Source organism: Tauraco erythrolophus, chromosome 2, assembly GCF_009769465.1.
Source record: "Tauraco erythrolophus isolate bTauEry1 chromosome 2, bTauEry1.pri, whole genome shotgun sequence".
NCBI classification, from domain to species: Eukaryota; Metazoa; Chordata; class Aves; order Musophagiformes; family Musophagidae; genus Tauraco; species Tauraco erythrolophus.
Genome location: NC_141466.1, coordinates 105,224,245 through 105,241,629, shown reverse-complemented (window position 1 = coordinate 105,241,629; position 17,385 = coordinate 105,224,245). Strand labels below are relative to the sequence as shown.

At 43.4% G+C, this 17,385-nt stretch overlaps 1 protein-coding gene across 1 annotated transcript in view; it reads left to right on the top strand.

Annotated features, from left to right (window-relative positions):
• The first annotated feature begins 14,970 nt into the window (after window positions 1-14,970).
• MTA3 (metastasis associated 1 family member 3) overlaps window positions 14,971-17,385 on the top strand; it is a 143,031-nt gene continuing 140,616 nt past the window's right edge. Inside the window, exons 1-2 of the mRNA XM_086628920.1 lie at window positions 14,971-14,998; window positions 17,229-17,296. Of these exons, the coding sequence (XP_086485046.1) occupies window positions 14,971-14,998; window positions 17,229-17,296 (96 nt within the window). The remainder of the gene's footprint in view (window positions 14,999-17,228; window positions 17,297-17,385) is intronic.

The following is a 17,385-nucleotide window of genomic DNA, read 5'->3' as shown; positions in this document are numbered from 1 at the left end:
GATTCAGAATCAGGTCTTATATAACACTTGAACATACAAAATTCAGTCACTGATTCCTTACATACAGATTTTTATTTCTAAAAAGAATTATTCGTCTTTTCAGTCTTAATACTACATGTTCTTTCAGAAGTCCCAGAAACTCTTCCTGTTGACTATACTGGTTTATAAAAATTATCAAGCTTCCTAACTTAGATAAACATTTGCATAACTATGTAAAAATTAAAGATGGTGTTCAGGTTCTTAAATCTGAAACCAAATACTCATCCAGTTAAAATTAATAAACCAGTAGCATCTTGTATTCTGTTCACAAAGAAGTCATCATTTGATTCTGGGTGAGAATGAGATCAGACCTCTCTGTAAAAATCCTCTTTTCCTGAGCCTCTCGCAGCACTGGAGATCACGGTATGATCATATCCTTCCTCAGGACATCAGCAGACCTGGTTCTGCAGTGCAATGAGGCGTTAAAACCTTTGCATTGTCAGAGCTTCAGGAAGAACTGGAGCATAGCTCTGTTACCATTACAGGGAAGCCAATAAAGCTGCTCTAGAGGAGTTTGCCAAGTAGGATTTTAACCAGCAACTTGCCTTTTGTGGTTGTGCAGAAATAAGCTGAAGATCCCTCAGTACTTTCTGTAACTAACCTGCAATATATTGGAGAGGACTCTGGCTTCTAGCAAAAAAGTTGCCTGTAAGCAAATGTATACAGGTCTCCCCAGGTGCCTATATGATCACTGTCAACATCTAAGCACATTACATAGATGTTCCTCGAGTTCATTGCTGTACCACTGGCACAAGTTGGTATCCGCTTCCAGGAGCGGTAACTTCTCACCCCTTACATCAAATGGTTCCTTCCTAAATCACACAAGAGACTGGATTATGTCCAGGAACTGGAACTGAAAGTGATCAAACTATTATCTCCATTACACAGCTAGAAATGTCTCTTAGAGCCAGAATGAGTCTGCCTTTCTCTGCCTTCATTTCATGAAGGTATAATATTCCTCAGGATGGTATTTTTCAGCTATGACTTCAAGATGTAATCACTGGTGGTCTGGATCAGGTACAAATACTTGCAAAAAAAATCCACCAGAATGACCCAGTAGATTGATCACCTCTTAGCAAAGTATCTGAGAGTCTCATTCTTGAGTTTAAACAACTGCATGAGAAAATATTTTTTTCTTTCATAGTGTAAATATTTGCATTTGTGTACAGTTTTATTTTATGCTATGTCGTTCTCTGTTATAAGTTACTATAACTTCATTTTGTGCAATTAATGACTTCATTATTTTTTAACACCTTTTTTTTGTCTATTTCAACACACTTTTGTTTCTCTGCTGCCAACTGCAGATCCTACCTACACGCAGACCTGTCGCCATATTTAAGTCAAGTGTCACTGAAGTCAGAGTTCCTGAGTCACTTCTTGGAAAGCTGCAGTATGTTCACTAATTGTTCTTTTCCTACTAATTACTGGAGGGAGGAAGTGAACTCTCCACACTCCTGTTCGGGAGGGAGGAACAGGATTCAGAGGAGGAGCAGTTTGCCAGTGGTATTCCTCGATAATGTGTGTCAAATCCATAATGAAATCACAGTTACAAAAAGACGTATTCCTTTGACATCATGGAGTGTGTTAGAACGTGCTGCTGGTGCACTTTGCAGAGCTCAGAAACAGTTGTGTCATGCTGAAATGCAAAGGGCAAGAGGGCCACCTGCGTTGCTGTAATGGCCACCACCTCTTTGACTCAGCTCCTGATGTGCCTGCAGGATGTGAAGCTAATCAACTGAAAACGTTAGTAATTTAGGCATCCCCTGATTTCCCTGCTTCCCATTGTGATAAACTGTGGAACTGAACTGCTGGGGCTGGAGTGACTTTGGCACAACTTTGTTGGCAAGTTAGGACTGACCCTAGCCTGGATATAGCAGAAAACCAAAATGTCACAATCTTGGTGACAAACCAGGTCTTTCCTGAAAGTGATGGCTAAGAAACAAATTATTAATGCTTTCTACAGAGCTATGAAAATTTATTCTGATAAATATCTTTGGTAAATTTTCAGTATGACTGGGTTTTTTCATGTTAATCTGCCCAGGCAGGTTTATAGATGTGCCTTTCAACTGCAAGAGCCAGAATAAAATAGATTGCTCATTTCAGGTTCTAAATCATGTTCTTCTTTGATCCATGGGAGTTTGTTTTTTAATTATTTTTTTTTCTTCTGGTTTTAACTATTGTACAAGCAAGGCAGGAGATATCAGTAATCTTGAAATCACAGTTAGAAGAAATTTGTACGTGTCTTTTTAGAAAAGCTTAACACCATTTAATGAAACACACTGCATTGTGTTGCACTTCAATGAATACGATCTTGTCCTGGTTCTCAAAGATGGGGAAATTACAGTAACAACCCCAGAAGCTTGTTTCAGAAAGTCTCTGCCCATAGGCTGCAGCATTCCAGTATGCCACAGAGGCTGGAGGAGCTTCTTTCTGTTTGAGGGTTTGGACTTTTTTTATTATGATTACTTTTATTTTTTTAATTTTTATTTTGTGTTGTGGTCTTATGCTGAAGACCACAAAACATGACCTTAAGATCATGTTGCTTCCTTAATTTCCTAAAGAGTATTGTTATCAGATCATCAATATGTTTTTTCCTCAGCAGGTTTAAATGTGACACTCTCTTTCTTCTCTCGTTTTAGAAATTTCATCTGTTTAAACATTTGTGCTGCCAAACAGACTTCAAACTGGGAACAGACATCTCATGTTTGCAGTGCCTTGTTTGTTTGATTTCTTTCCTCCTATAGTTATGTCTTTTAATTCTGAGATCTGTCTAATTCACTAGTTTATATCCCTGGTTTTCTGTCTTGTACCTGATGCTTTTTGTAATTCATATATAAAAAATAATTTTTCTTCAAAAGATGAGAAGAATGGGGAAAAGAAGTTGGAAAAAAAAAAACCAAAACATGAAACAAAACCAAAAAAAGCCTGAAAAAAAAGGAACCAAAGAAAAACCCCAAATACTGATTAAAACATTGTATTGATATCCTGTGCTTCGGTTTTCCAGGACCTTTACTGGGACGCCCTACTTTTGAGCGTCCTGTTCAATAAGCCATACGTTCATCTTCTTTCTTTCTCTCTTCTTAGCCACAAGCATCTCGTGCCTCTTTTCAAAAAGAGAATGGTGAGGAGTTCACTGCTTAGTCTATGTGGTGGTCTCCCATTCAAAGATGCATAAAGCTGCTATGGCCTGGGTCCCCGCAGAAATTAGGGATGTACTAGAACCTGGTGTTCCCTCTTAGTATATGCAGAGATTATTTGGAAAATGCTCCTTACAATCTGCCCATCTCTCAATTTCAACGTTTTAGTGATGTCACAGAACGTGAAAAATACTCAGCCACTGCCAAATACGTAGTCATATCATCTACTCGTACAGCAAATTTTTAGACTTGTATTTGATTTGCATGGCATGGTTTTGGTGGGGGGGGGCTACAGGGGTGGCTGCTGTGAGAAGCTGCTAGAAGCTTCCCTTATGTCCCATAGAGCCAATGCCAGCCGGCTCCAAGATGGACCCGCTGCTGGCCAAGGCTGAACCCATCAGTGACAGTGGTAGCACCTCTGGGATAATATAGTTAAGAAAGGGAGAAAAACCTGCACAGCAGCAACTGCAGCTGGAGAGGGGAGTGAGAATATGTGAGAGGAAAAACCTACGCAGACACCAAGGTCAGTGAAGAAGGATGGGAAGGAGGTGCTCCAGGTGCCAGAACAGATTCCCCTGCAGCCCGTGGTGAAGACCATGGTGAGGCAGGATGTACCTCTGCAGCCCATGGAGGACCCCTCACTGGAGCAGATGGATGCCCAAAAGAAGCTGTGACCCTGTGGGAAGCCCACACTGGAGCAAGCTTCTGGCAGGAGCTGTGGACCCATGGAGAGAGGAGCCCACACTGCAGCAGGTTTGCTGGCAGGACCTGTGACCCTGTGGGGGACCTGCGCTGGAACAGTCTGTTCCCAAAGGACTGCACCCTGTGGAAAGGACCCATGCTGGAGCAGTTAGTGAAGAACTGCAGCCCATGGGAAGGACTTATGTTGGAGAAGTTTGTGGAGAACTGTCTCCCTGTGGGAGATATTCTGTGCTGGAGCAGGGCAGGAGTGTGAGGAGTCCTCCCTCTGAGGAGGAAGGAGCAGCGCAGACATGTGATGAAATGACCGCAGTCCCATTCCCTGTCCCCCTGTGCTGCTGTGTGGGGAGGAGGTAGAGAAATTGGGAGCAAAGTTGATCCTGGGAAGGTGTTTTAAGATTTAGTTTTTATTTCTCATTATCCCACTCCGATTTGATTGGCAACAAATTAATTTAATTTTCCCCAAGTTGAGTCTGTTTTGCCTGTGATGGCAACTAGTGAATGATCTCTCCCTGTCCTTATCTCAACCCATGAGCTTTTCGTTATATTTCCTCTCCCCTGCCCAGCTGAGGAGGGGAGTGATAGAGCAGTTTTGGTGGGCACCTGGTGTCCAGCCAAGGTCAACCCACCACGAGTCTCTTATGTTTCTATTCTCCCCAGAGGAGCAGTCCTTGAAAGCTCAGAGGAAGACAACCTGTGGAGCTGTGATTCCTCACCCCATGCTTCTTAGCAGCTTTGTGGGAGGGATCCTGCTGAAGTGCACCAATATTCCCACTCCCGGCATGCCGGGGAGGTCTGGCAGATCAGTTACCAACCTGAAGCGTACAGTTTCCCATCCCACACTGGGAGCAGAGCAGACAAATGCACAGTCTTCCTTTCTTGGGGCTGGGCCTTAAAGATTCAATCTGTTGCTGATTTTTTTTTTTTTAATCACATAACCAAGTTCTCCTGCTTTCCCCAAGACTGCAATTCCTGCAGATTAACTCAATGGTATCAATAGAGTTATACTGAATTTAAGGTGATGTGACTGAGAGTTAATTATGGCCCAGTATTTCTGAGTCTCTGTAGGCAAATGAAACAATACGTTTTCATTGCTCATAATGATAGTCTGTCTAGTATTCCAGTATTTGCAGTATTTTAAAGAATTTTAGATAATAAATTTCACTGAAAGGAATCTGCGTTGGAGAAATTGTGACCATTTAGGTTCAACTGGCTCAAGAGACAGATATTCTGAGTAACAGAAAAATTATTTCTCATAGACAAATTGCTTGGTAAAACAGCTTTTAGGCATTAGATTCTTTGCCTATTTTGTTGACGTAAAAGCAATCCTCTCTGTCTCCTACAACCAGAGAAGTAACTCTGTAGTAAAAAAGAAAATAGATCTTGAGTTCCTTAAACCTCGCAGGACAAATTTCAGCCTAGCATGAACTTTTACTGCGAAGTTATAAACCTTGGAACAGAGAGGCTGGTAATGGAAACAGTGATGGAGAAAATTTTAGAGTTATGAATGGTGACATGATGGATTCCTGTACCTTGAAGTTTTTCACTCGGAGGGGACTGCAAGACTGGTGTGTCTGAAATAGCAGCATTACCTTTTGCTGTTCAGAACAGCAGACTCCAAAAGAAAGTGAATACTTTGATTGAATACACAATTCCAGAAAGATTGTGAAGTACTGTAGTTACTTTTGTCCTCTCTGGTAGGAAATAATTTTGATGAAAGTGTAATGGGATTTCCTGGTGTTTGTAGGGAACAGCTCATCCCTGAACAATGAAATTCCTGAACTGTGCACTGCATTCAAAAATGTGTTTTAATTTGTGGACTACTACAGTGGCAAATACTGCTTTCATGCTTTCAGTCCTTGCAGTACTTCCATCATAGAAGCCTGTAAGTGAGCAAGAAAGCTGCTCAGCAGCATGGTTTGTCTCATTCAAAAAAAAAAAAAAAAAAAAAAAGGCTTAAATTACAAGTTGATACTTTCATTTTTACATTTTGATGTATGAGGAAACTTTAAAAGTCTGGTCACTTTTAAGTCATGATTGCTATTAAGCAGCATACCTCTTTAAGTTCAACACATTCTAGAACTAGACTTAATGCAATCTGTAAAGCATAGAATATGTTAAGGTTGCTAAAGAGCTAAGGTAAAATGTCAGATTAAGTAGTGTAACTCTGTGGTGTCCAGATTCCACCCTATAGAAGGCAACGCTACACCACCGCCCAACCACCACCTCCTGCTCCTTCTATCTCAACACATCACCGTGCTCTATTCAATGATTTGTTTTCTTATTTTCTAAGCAGAAAAGGTTGGTAGCCAAATACACAAAGACTCATGTTCAGAAGAAAATATTCATCAAACGATATAAATAACCTTCCTCGTCCCAAAATGCTGGGCAACTACCAAAGAGAAACCCAATCAAAACATGAAATCTTCTTAAAATATTCATTAAAAATGTCATATTCTGAAAGGCTTGACAGTCACTGTGGCTAGGATATTTTTACTACAATTTTCCCTTTCATGTCACAGTGTACTGTTTTCAACTATTTTCATGGAGAAGTCCGCAGAGAAATGATGTTATGAATAATTATTACAAGAACTTACACAGTACTCTCCAGCATTGCAAAGCTGGAGGGCCTTCTACCTGTATTGCACGTTATGGATCTTCCAGTTGGTGTTCATGAAAGCAGTTGGCATTCAGCACCTGTATGCCTCAGTTCTAACAGTGATAGGTTTGGATGTTGACCACTGCTTATTCACAGACTGAGACAGTCCTCAAAGAGATATGAGTCTTCATTTGGGAAGAAGACCAGAACTTCTGGAAGCAGATCTGAGAAATATGCATGAGCAGGCCTCTTCTGTCTCAGAGTGTATGTGATTTAGCAGCATGAGCTGTGTTTATTTTCTCTCTGATATCTTCTGGGCATTTTATGTACACAGATGTTTGTACTTTGACCTGGCTTCTGGTTGATATTCTGGTGAAATTCAGAACTGGCTTGAGTGAAAATAGTCCTGAATAAGTTGCTGCCTGGTTTTTGGGGGTTTTTTTGGTTTGTTTGTTTGGGTTTTGTGGGGTTTTGTTTGTTTGTTTGTTTGTTTTATTCATAGAATCATAGAATACGTTGGGTTGGAAGGGACTTTAAGATCATCTAGTTCCAAACCCCCTGCCATAAGCAGGGACACTTTCCACTAGACCAGGTTGCTCAAAGCCTCATCCAACCTGGCCTTGAACACCTCCAGGGATGGGGCATCCACAACCTGTTCCACTGCCTCACCACCCTCAGAGGGAAGAATTTCTTGCTTATATCTAATCGAAATCTACTCTCTTTCAGTTTAAAGCCATTGCCCCTTTGCCTATCACTACATGCTCTTGTTTTGGTTGTGTGGGGTAGTTTTGGGTTGGTGTTTTCCCATTGCTGCTGATATGCACTAGTTTAAAAACTTTTATAGATCCCTAAAGGGAAAGAGCTGTAACAGTATAAAACGGGGTTATTCCAATATAGCTTATTCTTGTTTTCAGAAGAATAGGAAAACAAGCACATTGTATGCATGTGAACCCAAGACTCCTTCCTCCTTTCCATTATGTGTCTCTTTTTTTAGGAATTTTTGAGTTCTGTCCCAAAGCAGAACTTTCAGGATGGACCCTGAAATATTTTCGGAGTTGTATGGCAGAATCATTGGATGAGGGAATCTAGGTTATTTCAAAGAGCATACTTTAAGAGACTTATTTGATCATATTCTTCCTGAAGAGCAAGAATTTCTATTTTCTCCTAGGAGTTCTCCTCATGGCCAATTCCCTAGTTCAGAGTAGTTGGTTGGATAGCTTTGAGGAAGACGGGGAATGGAAACATTCAATTTTGGCTCTTTGTGTCTCAGCGATATGCTGTACTCTTGCCTCTCAGTGGAGTTTCATAAGGAGAAGGCAGCTGAGGTACCTGGCTTTTTTGTTTATATTGAAATATAAATGATAAGAACAACTTGTTCGTAAGTATATAAAATATTCCTTGGCATTCTAGACAATATTGTAGCATATTGAAACTTGGATACTTGCAGACTGTTAATCTCAGGTATCCAGATTTTACAGCTTTCCATCCTTAGCTGTAACCAGGACCTAAGTCACAAAAGGGTGTAGTTGCAACGGTTAAAGAATAGTGAGAGGGTAATCTGATAAATGAGCCTGAAGACTGTAAATCCAAAAATCTTTGGTCTGCCAGGGAGAAGAGTAAAACTTGTCAAACTGAGCATGGACATGACAGACCTATCAGCGGAATTGGCATCTGCCTTCCCTACAAAGAAGAGAGACTGAACTGCAATAGTGGTGAGATTTTTACTGAATATGGATGTTTCAGAGGCAGGTAATATGTTCAGGTTTTTTGTTTGTGCCTGTTTGGTACAAACAGCCAAGTTTGTCACAAATTTGCCTGTTATTGTGTCTATTTTGGCACAAACAGCCATTACTAAAGAACTTGCAGGACATACCAGTTTGTATGATATTCAAAGTTGAGCTCCTTGCTGTAGTCCTGTTTAGGAAATACAAAAAATCTCCTGCATACAGGGGGAATACTCAGGGTATTCTGAGTGCACGTGTTCTATGTCAGTCTGTTTTGTGCTATGGGGAAGAGAGTTTTCAAACTGTTTATTTCTTCTTGCCAGGAATAACACATAGCTGATTTAAAACCAACAAACAAACAAACAAATCCAAACAACAACAAAAAACCATGCCAGCTTTGCACCTAGGGAGCGTCTTACAGCATTTCTTGTGTGGTCACCTATTGCCTAGTGTGGTAATGCTAACTACCTGCAGTGATCTGGCTACCAGATTGATTTTGGAAGCAAGTCATGTAGTCAGAAGCCCGTTAATCAGGGAGGCAAACTGTCCTCCTCTGCGATACTGCCTCTTGTGAGAAATAAAGGTCACTTGAACACAAAGTTAAACTCACTGTGTGTAAGCAGGCACAATTTCCCTGGTTTAAGAGGAAGGTGTATGTGTTATACCACTGATAGATGTGTCCCTGAAATTCACCCAGCCGTTTCAGAAGCGAAGGTCCTGCTACCAACAGAATAATGAGTGATTTGTCTTCTCACTGCACTGACCTGGAGACTCACTACCTGCATAAGAAAATTGTTCTGATTTTCAAAACTAAAGTAAAAACAGTACCTGAGAATTTCAGGTCAAATGTGTCTGTAATGGAAACACAAGGCAGTGTTTAGAGACACGGTGAGGGACTGAGGGTACATTTGATCAGTAAGTTGTGCTTCCGTGCTGCTTGCCCATAATCATTCAATCCCCAGAAAAAACGAACTGAACAGATGCCGAGTCCTTGACTTAAATTAATTCTGCTCAGATGAATGTACTGTACTCTACTTAAATATGTGTCATTAAGCACCTTTGACAGCTTTTTAGCAGGTGTTTAGCACGAAAAATAGATCAGTTGAGAGAAAGGGAGAGATAAAGAGTAAATCCAGTGTGGTGTGTTTAATGTCTATCCAGTGTTACTGTGTTCAAGCCCAAAATGGCCTCATTTAGGAGTGCTGCAGATGTATGCAAAGCTCCAGTGTGCTTCCAGCTGCTCTGATTTGAAACATTGCTTAAGTCAAAGATAACACAGGTATATAATGTTCTTACTTTAGCCCTCCTGGAGTCAACCACGAAACTCACGTTAACTTGAACAGAAACAAGATGTGAACCTAAGTCTTCTCTGAAACTGGCAAACAGAATGAGGTACAAAACTGAATCCTAGAGCTGTAAGCTTTTTCTCCATTAGGATGTGAACTGCAAAATAAATTGGTAGCTATAACAAAAGCTCTAGATGGGCAAATTTTCTTTCTTTTTTTTTTTTTAAATCTGATTAGAAAATAAGATCTTTACTCTGTTACTGAGACTATTATCAAAATGAGAGCCATGCCTGTGGAGTGGAAGGAATGCATTTCTTGCATACCTAGTCTTTAGTACTAGATTAATAATAAACCCTACTTAACCATCCCTCCCTCCATCAAACCTATAGTATTATTTCCACTGCAATAGAATGGTTTTCATTAAAGCAAATTCAGGCAGAATAAGACAACAGGTATGTACAGGTCCAGATCTGACTTATTTTGCACCAAAAAAAAGTTATTAATTTAATTGTATGATTTATGAGAAATGAAATTATGTATAGTGTCAAAGCAGTGCCATATGGTAGGCTATAGCATCTATCTATATAATAGTACGATACTTATTGAAAAACCATTAGCAAATATCTCTTTTTCATTTCCCATTCGAATAATGACTCGTTGCCAGCCATAAGGACCATTTTTCTCTGCACATTCATTTAGTGGTATTCTTACAGCTTTAAGGTTTGGATTGAACATCTAAATCTGCAGACTACTGATACTTCAGCAATTAACTTTAAGCTATTGTTTAAATCATATTTAATGAAAATAGCTAAGAGTCTCTTGAGAGATCTGAATCACAGAGTCAATAAAAAAGCTAACGTTATTTCTGATGCCAAGAGAAAATCATTTTCTCATGGGAGAGAGTTGAGATTTTTTTTCTAACTTACAAAGACATTGATATGGAAGCATCTATTACGGGTTGCACCTAGCTTCTGTTTCAGTAGAGGCAGCTAAAATTTTCTATTGCTTACGATAATAAACATTGAATTTCATATTCCAGCAAATTAAATTAAAAAACCCTTGTATAATGTCCGTTACAAAATGGAAGTTATCTAAGGTTTTTAAAACTATAATCCTGAGTATTGACATGGAAAAATATTTTTCTTTGGTGACTGATTAAGTGACGGCAATATTAATTCTGATACTGCTACACATTCATTAATGAGGTTTTGCAAGTTCTGGTGTGTCTTTGCATTAGTAAAAAAAAACCAGAAGTGCATTTACTTTTAGCTGCCAGTAAGCCAGTCTGATCGATGTGCAGCTGCATTAGCTGGCATGTTTGTTCACACTAGATGAAAGTGACTTTGTACAGACTACGTATTATTTTTGAGCCGCAGGACAAGTCTGTGAATTCACTATGGAAGTCCTCTGTGGCGGTGAATTACTCTCAGTGTAGGCAGGAGTTCAGGCTGATAAGAAATGATCATTTGTAAAGTCCTTTGTATTTTTTTTAACTCTTTGCATGGGTTATGTGCCTGTTTATTTGTTGTAGCAAAGTTTTACTAGTGAGGGAGCCACGTTCCCTTGGTGTGAATTCTTAAACTTGAACTGCTGAATGTTTCCTGTGCTTCCAGATTACCCATGCCAAAAAGAAACTCTAGGCTCAGCCACTTTGAGTTAGGCAGGTCCCGTAAGTGTGGCCCAAGGACGGGAAAATCGAAATGCCTTTTCCTTTCTGTTGCATCAGCATGAAGGTGAGGCTCTATGAAAGCTCTACAAGGAGCTGAGCACCTTTTATTAAGGTTCAAGCAACTCTCTTCTCCAATGCTTTTGTAGATTTCAATTAGATGTTTCTGCCTGCAAGATCCCAAAGTATTCCATTCTTATACACACCTCTATCAATATATTTTACTGTAGAACTCTGAACTGTCAGTTTAATCCTTAAGCAAGGAATTTAGTCTTCAGTACTGGTGTCTTTTGTGAGCAAATTTGTGGGGTTCTGATGGTTGATTTTTTTTTTTCTTAGATTCAGGCTTTTATTATCTAAAGAAGATGCTGGGCTGGAACATCTGAAATTAAGTTTTCTGGACACAAAACAGGACATTGCACGACAGCTGCAAGGGAAGTTCCCTTATTCTGCCACTTTCTGGGGTGATAAGGTTGTCATAGCTTTTTGAAACTTTCATCTTGGCTCTGCGATAGTGGGAAAAGAGCATCAGTGGTGAGGAGTTTTTGTGTCTGATGCAAGAATCCTTGAGGATTTGTCTCAAAACCTCTGAACTAATGTAAACAGCCAGAGTTCTGCCACTGGCTGAACACAACTTTTGGTCCTAAAAAGCTATAGGGAATTAAAAATTAAAATTCAGGAATAAAATTTGCTGATAGCAGATTTCCATTACCTTTGTTCAACCAATTCTACACATGAGAAAAGCCTTAAATTGCCTCTGAAGAAAAAAGTGAAACAACTTTTTGTATTATCCCTAAAGAAAAAAATGTATTTCATTACTGTGTTTTTTAAAATACAGTAAGAAAATTTTATAGCTCCAGTCAGCTTAATGGGTATTTAATAGATATGATTTAGATGCATCAGATGATGCTAAAGTGAAAAAGCCAATAAAGAAGATGCAGCCTGGACAAGTCAATAGACACTGTATTGGTAGTACCACGAAAGATCCTCAGGCAGCCCTGCTCTCGGCACCTCGTCCCTGTCTCCTTCAGTACTGCTGACCTAGCTCACCCTGGGGGCAGCTGGCAAGCCTGGTCCAGGGAACTGGTCTATGTTTTAAAATGAGCCTTTATACTCTGCTCTTTTCTTGGCTATTTTTTTGAGGAATATGAGGAGGAATGATAGGCTGCTCAGGATGGCACAACAAAAAAAAGATGTGAAATGAAGTTCCCAGACAATCTGTGTCTCTAACAGGAATAACCTATTTTGCAACTTTAATTTAAGTTGCCCAGAAATGTGGTATCTTTCGAACAACACAAATAATCTCAGTCTGTAGCTGAATAGAGTTCATTTACCAGGTTAAGACAAAGCTCTTATCTGATTTTTTTTTTTTCTCAACAATGTTGTGGTAGAAACAAGAGTTTTCCATTATATTTAATCTAGAAAAACAAAGATGTTTACATAACTTTAATTTTTCCCATTCCGTGCACTGAGATAGCACACAAAATAAACTGTATCCAGCCTTTTGTATACCTTACACCAAAGTAAAACGTACTGCCAGTCCTGCAACTCAGTACCCAGCCGCAGCCAGCTGTGCCCACTACCTCCCTCAGCTTGCAGCAGCGACTTTAAACTATGCAAATACAGCAGCACGACACCATACAGTACCAGGTTGTGCTGTCTGTGGCTGTACGAACTGTTGTTAGTGTGAATAATAAGGCCCAGTGATTCAGTACTAAGGTATATAAACATCATTCATTATTTATCTGGTCTGTGATGCATGCCTTAGTCAGGCGACTGTAAATAAAGGGGGTTTTCCCTACTATTTTCAGGCTCTCAACCTGAAAGGGCAGGCTGGGACCATAGGCTTCGCTGGGCTGCTCTCAAGTTTTTGAGAAGTGAATTCTGTATCTTCAGGAGCTTCCTGCGTTTTCCATAGGCCATGCCTTCAGATGATGGAAGTGAGAGTCTGTTTCTCTCGAAATCCACGCCTTGCTGGATGAGGGTACATTGTAAGCTTCAAAGCGTGGGAAATTCCTCTAATGTCGCAGTGCGGACTTAAGCTGAGGAAAAGACCTCGGAGGCATTTTGTTTAATTGATAATGACTTCGACAAGCCAACTATTTGAATTAACTGTTCTCTTGCCTTGAAAGTTTGACCTATTTCATTTACCAAGCAGCGAGCCACAAGAGTAAAAATATCACCCATTTAACTTGTAACTATTTGTATCTAGGTCTTTCTTAAGGTAGCATTACTAGAAATAACGTGTTTCTAGAAATAACGAGCTGGCTGGAGCTGCTACTTCCCAAGGAGTTTCCACAGGCTTTCTTTTCAGCTCCCACAGATAGTCTTGTTGGGAGACAAAATAGAGGAAGATTTCTGATTTTTCCTTTCAATCCATGAATGTGTTGCTGTTTATTAAAGACGAATAAATCATTGTTGAGTATCGTATGCCTACTTCACGTATTTCAGGGATTTGGCACTCAGTTGCCCGTTTGACACAAAGTAGTCACTCAGGAAATTAAAAGTGCCCTAAAAGTAAAAGAAATCTTAACCTAATAGCTTCAGGTTTGCTTAAAGGGGGAAAGGGAAGAGAGCAAATGATCATTTGAGACACCAGGGAAGCTCATCCTCCTCCTAATCATCATGTTTCCCTGCAGCTCAGGATGAAGTGAAATGTTAGCCTGGTAATGCTCAAGCTTCATGCACAAAAACCTAGAACACGAAACAAATAATAAATCATCACTTTCCTTGCAAGATAGTGATAAAAAGCATTTGTCTCCCAAGGAAGCATTGCACAGCAGGATCGATTTGTTTGTAAAGCGTATGGATTGTTTGTGATGGTGTGAACTTTTGTATAAACACGGGGAAATGGCTTCGCGTTACAGCAATATTGATGTTTTTGAAGCGTCCCTCTCATCAGATGATTTGTGAGCATCTCCTTCGACGCTTCCTGACTCCGAGACTTGCTGCTAGATTTATCTTTATTCCCTCGGAGGTACTTTCTGCCGCCTGTTGCGAGCAAGCCGGCTTCTCCAAAAGGCGGCCAGCTCGGAGAGCCCCCGTGCCCGGCGTGCCCCCGCCGCCGGAGGCGGGCCGGTGCCGCCGATGCCGCCCGCTTCTCCTCGGCTGTCTCCTGCTCCGAAGGCGAACAAAGGAGCCGCCAAACCGATCACCAACAGGTGCTGCGAGAAACTTTCTCTAGGTTATTACTAGGAGTTTCCTACGGGGGGAGGGGAAGAGATCCCTCGGCTGCAGGGGACGAAGCGGCGCCGGGGGATGAGGCAACCACCAAAAAAAACCCAGAAGGGGCCGGAGAAGAGATGGAAGAAAGACTCACTCGTTTCTTCCAGGCAGCGCGGGGCTCCCGAGTTTTGGGACAAAGCGGCGGGAGCCCGCGAAACGTGGCGTGCTCTGGGGCACGGCGGGCAGCCCCTGCTCCGAGGTAAGGCACCTCGCCCTGCGGGCGCGGGGAGCCGGCCCGGGGGAGCCGCGGACCCGCAGCTCCCCCGCCTCAGCCCCCGCCCGGGCCGCCCCACCTGCGGCCGGGCCGCCGCCCCGCGGCGCGGGGCCCCTGCCTCCGACCCGCCCCGGGGCCGGTGCGCACGGGGGAGGGAGGGAAGCGGTGGGGGCGGTTGTTTAACCCTTTCCCATCCGGGAGGCTCCGGAAACGGCCGAGGCGGCGGCGGCCCCGTGAGGCGCGGCGCTGTGTCCTGTGCCCGGGCGGGGAGGGGTGGCGCAGGGTGGGGGCGAGCGCGGGGCGGGGGGGCCGCGGGAGCCGCTCCCTCCTTGCCCAGCCCGGCCCGGCAGAGGGAGGAGGAGGAGGGCGCAGAACGCAGACATGGCGGCCAACATGTACCGAGTGGGAGGTATGTGGGGACGGAGCAGCGCCCGCCCGGCGCCGGGGGGGCTCTGAGCCCGGCGACGGAGACCGGGCCCGGCCGGAGGGGACCCAGCCGAGCCGCGGGCTGTGCGCGCCGCGCTAGGGGCTGCGGGCACCGCTCTCGGGTAAAAAGGGGCGCACCGGCCCCCTTCGCCCGCCGCGGCCAGCGCCATGGCCCCGAGCAGAGCGGGCAGGCCCGGGCGGGCGGCGGGAGGCGGCAACCGGCCCCCGCAAAGGGGCCGCCGGGCCCTCCGCGGGGCGGAGGGGAAAGACGCAGGTTCCTCCCCCGCCAGCCCTGTGCGCCGGGTGGGAGGCCGGCCCCCACCGCCGAGGAGGAGAAGGGCAGCGCCGCCCTCCGCGGCGAAGGGGGGAGCGGCGCCGCCGGTTTCCTGCCCCCTCGCCACGGTGCGGGCCGGGCACGGCCTCCCTTCGCGCTTCGCCTCCCTTCCCCGGCGAGGCAGCCACCCGGCGGCCCCCAGCCCCGCCGGCGCAGCAGGCCGGCCCGCCTGCGCGGCGAGCGAGGGGCGGCCTAGCGGGGCCGTGCGCCCCCGGCCCGGGCGCCTGTCGCGGCGCGCTGCAGCCGCCGCTGCGGCCTGGCGGGCCCGGGCGGCGCGGCGTGGGCAGCCCGAGGGGCGCCCGGTAGCGCTTCCCTCCGCGCCGCCCCCCTGTCCGCGCTCCCTCCCCGTAGCGGCGGAGTTTCTCCGCGCCTGCCTTCGTCTGCCGGGGATAAAAAATAAATCCGGCTGTGTAACCGGAGGACTTCTGTCGGCTTTCCCGCTTACCGACGTGACCCCGGAGGAGCGCGCTGATCCGCGACCGCTTGGCACAAGGGGGTCACTTCGGCGGTAAAAAACAGAGCGAGCGTTGCTCTTCCCACCGGAGTCCCGCCTGTCGAAACAGACTCCGGTAACTTTCCGCTGCGCTCCCTGACAGAGGGAACGCGGCTGTGGCGCAGGTGTACCGCTCACGTTAAGGGCTAAGTACTCGGTGCTCAAAGCCGGCTGGTTTTCCTCCTGCTCTCTCCTCAGCAGCCTGAGGTGAGAGGGAAGATGAAAGGAAATGAGGAGTGAGAGCAGTTAATTTGAATCTCTTTCTGCTTCTGTTTTGGGATATGCTGATAGATCCACAAATCGGCCATCTGCATACTCCTTCATTAGGGCATTTAGATTGTAATCTCATCAGCCTTTACTCATGAAAGTAATCCTTCTCTGAGCAGCGCTGTTGAAATCTGGGTAGAGTTTGCTTCTTAGGTCATCAATTCTCTCTCTTTTTTTTTTTTTTTTTGTTGTAATCTTAGTAAGTAATTGTGGACAATATCCAGAGATCACATTCTTTCTTTCGAGCTAAATGAGCTACCTGAGGCTCTGTTTCACTGTAATGTAGTGTCACAGCATTGCAGAAGAGTTTTGTACATCGTTATGGTTTCCCCCACCCGTTTTTCAAAAATAAAATTTGCATGGTGCAGACGTCAAATATCAAATGTGAAGTCTGGTTAGCGTTTGACAGGTACTTTTTCATCTGACGAAAACAAGTTTTGAAAATACTGAAGGAAGTGTGCTGCATGTCAATTCTTTGTATGTTACATGGGAGCAGCTTTCAGGATATGAGTAAGCTTCCATATACTCTATGAAAATACTTTTATATTAATGATGCTATAAGAGATTTTAGCCTGGAAGAACCTTCCTAACCTCATGACTGTTGCTGCTTAATATAGTTTGCATGAACAGAGATAACAACAAAAGCAAGTATCGTAAAATGTACATGACTCATTTGGACAAGTATACTACTGCAGCACCCGATAGTAAGTGTGAGGTAACATTTTCTGCAGGAATATTTGTCTCCATAATATAGAAGCTCACTAAAGCGCTTGGTTCTTAAATCTTCCCTAATCGATTGTGAGAAACTGCTGCTTTTGTATCAAGCAAAGTTTATGAAGTGTGTGGATTACTGAATTACAATGTAAGCTCCAACACAAGAGATTTCGCTTTATTTCGGCATGATCATTAAAGCACGCGTAGAGCAGTTATAACCAGAATTTAGGAACAAATTATGTTAAATTGCAGTGTAGAAATACTTCACTGCCTTAACATTGCTGAGGAATCTCAGCTTTTTAACAGGTTTTAGGTTTAGAAGAAAATTTTTGCATTAATAATAGTATGCTTTTAAACATTATTTTTTAGTGTTTCAATATTTTTCCTTTTTTTTTTTTGTTGCAGATTATGTTTATTTTGAAAATTCTTCCAGCAATCCGTATCTTATTAGGAGAATTGAAGAACTTAACAAGGTACACAAGTATCTAAGATTATTGCTTACCCTTTGACAACAGTCAATGTGCTTTTCAAAAACTGAGAATAATTTCCATCCCATAAGATT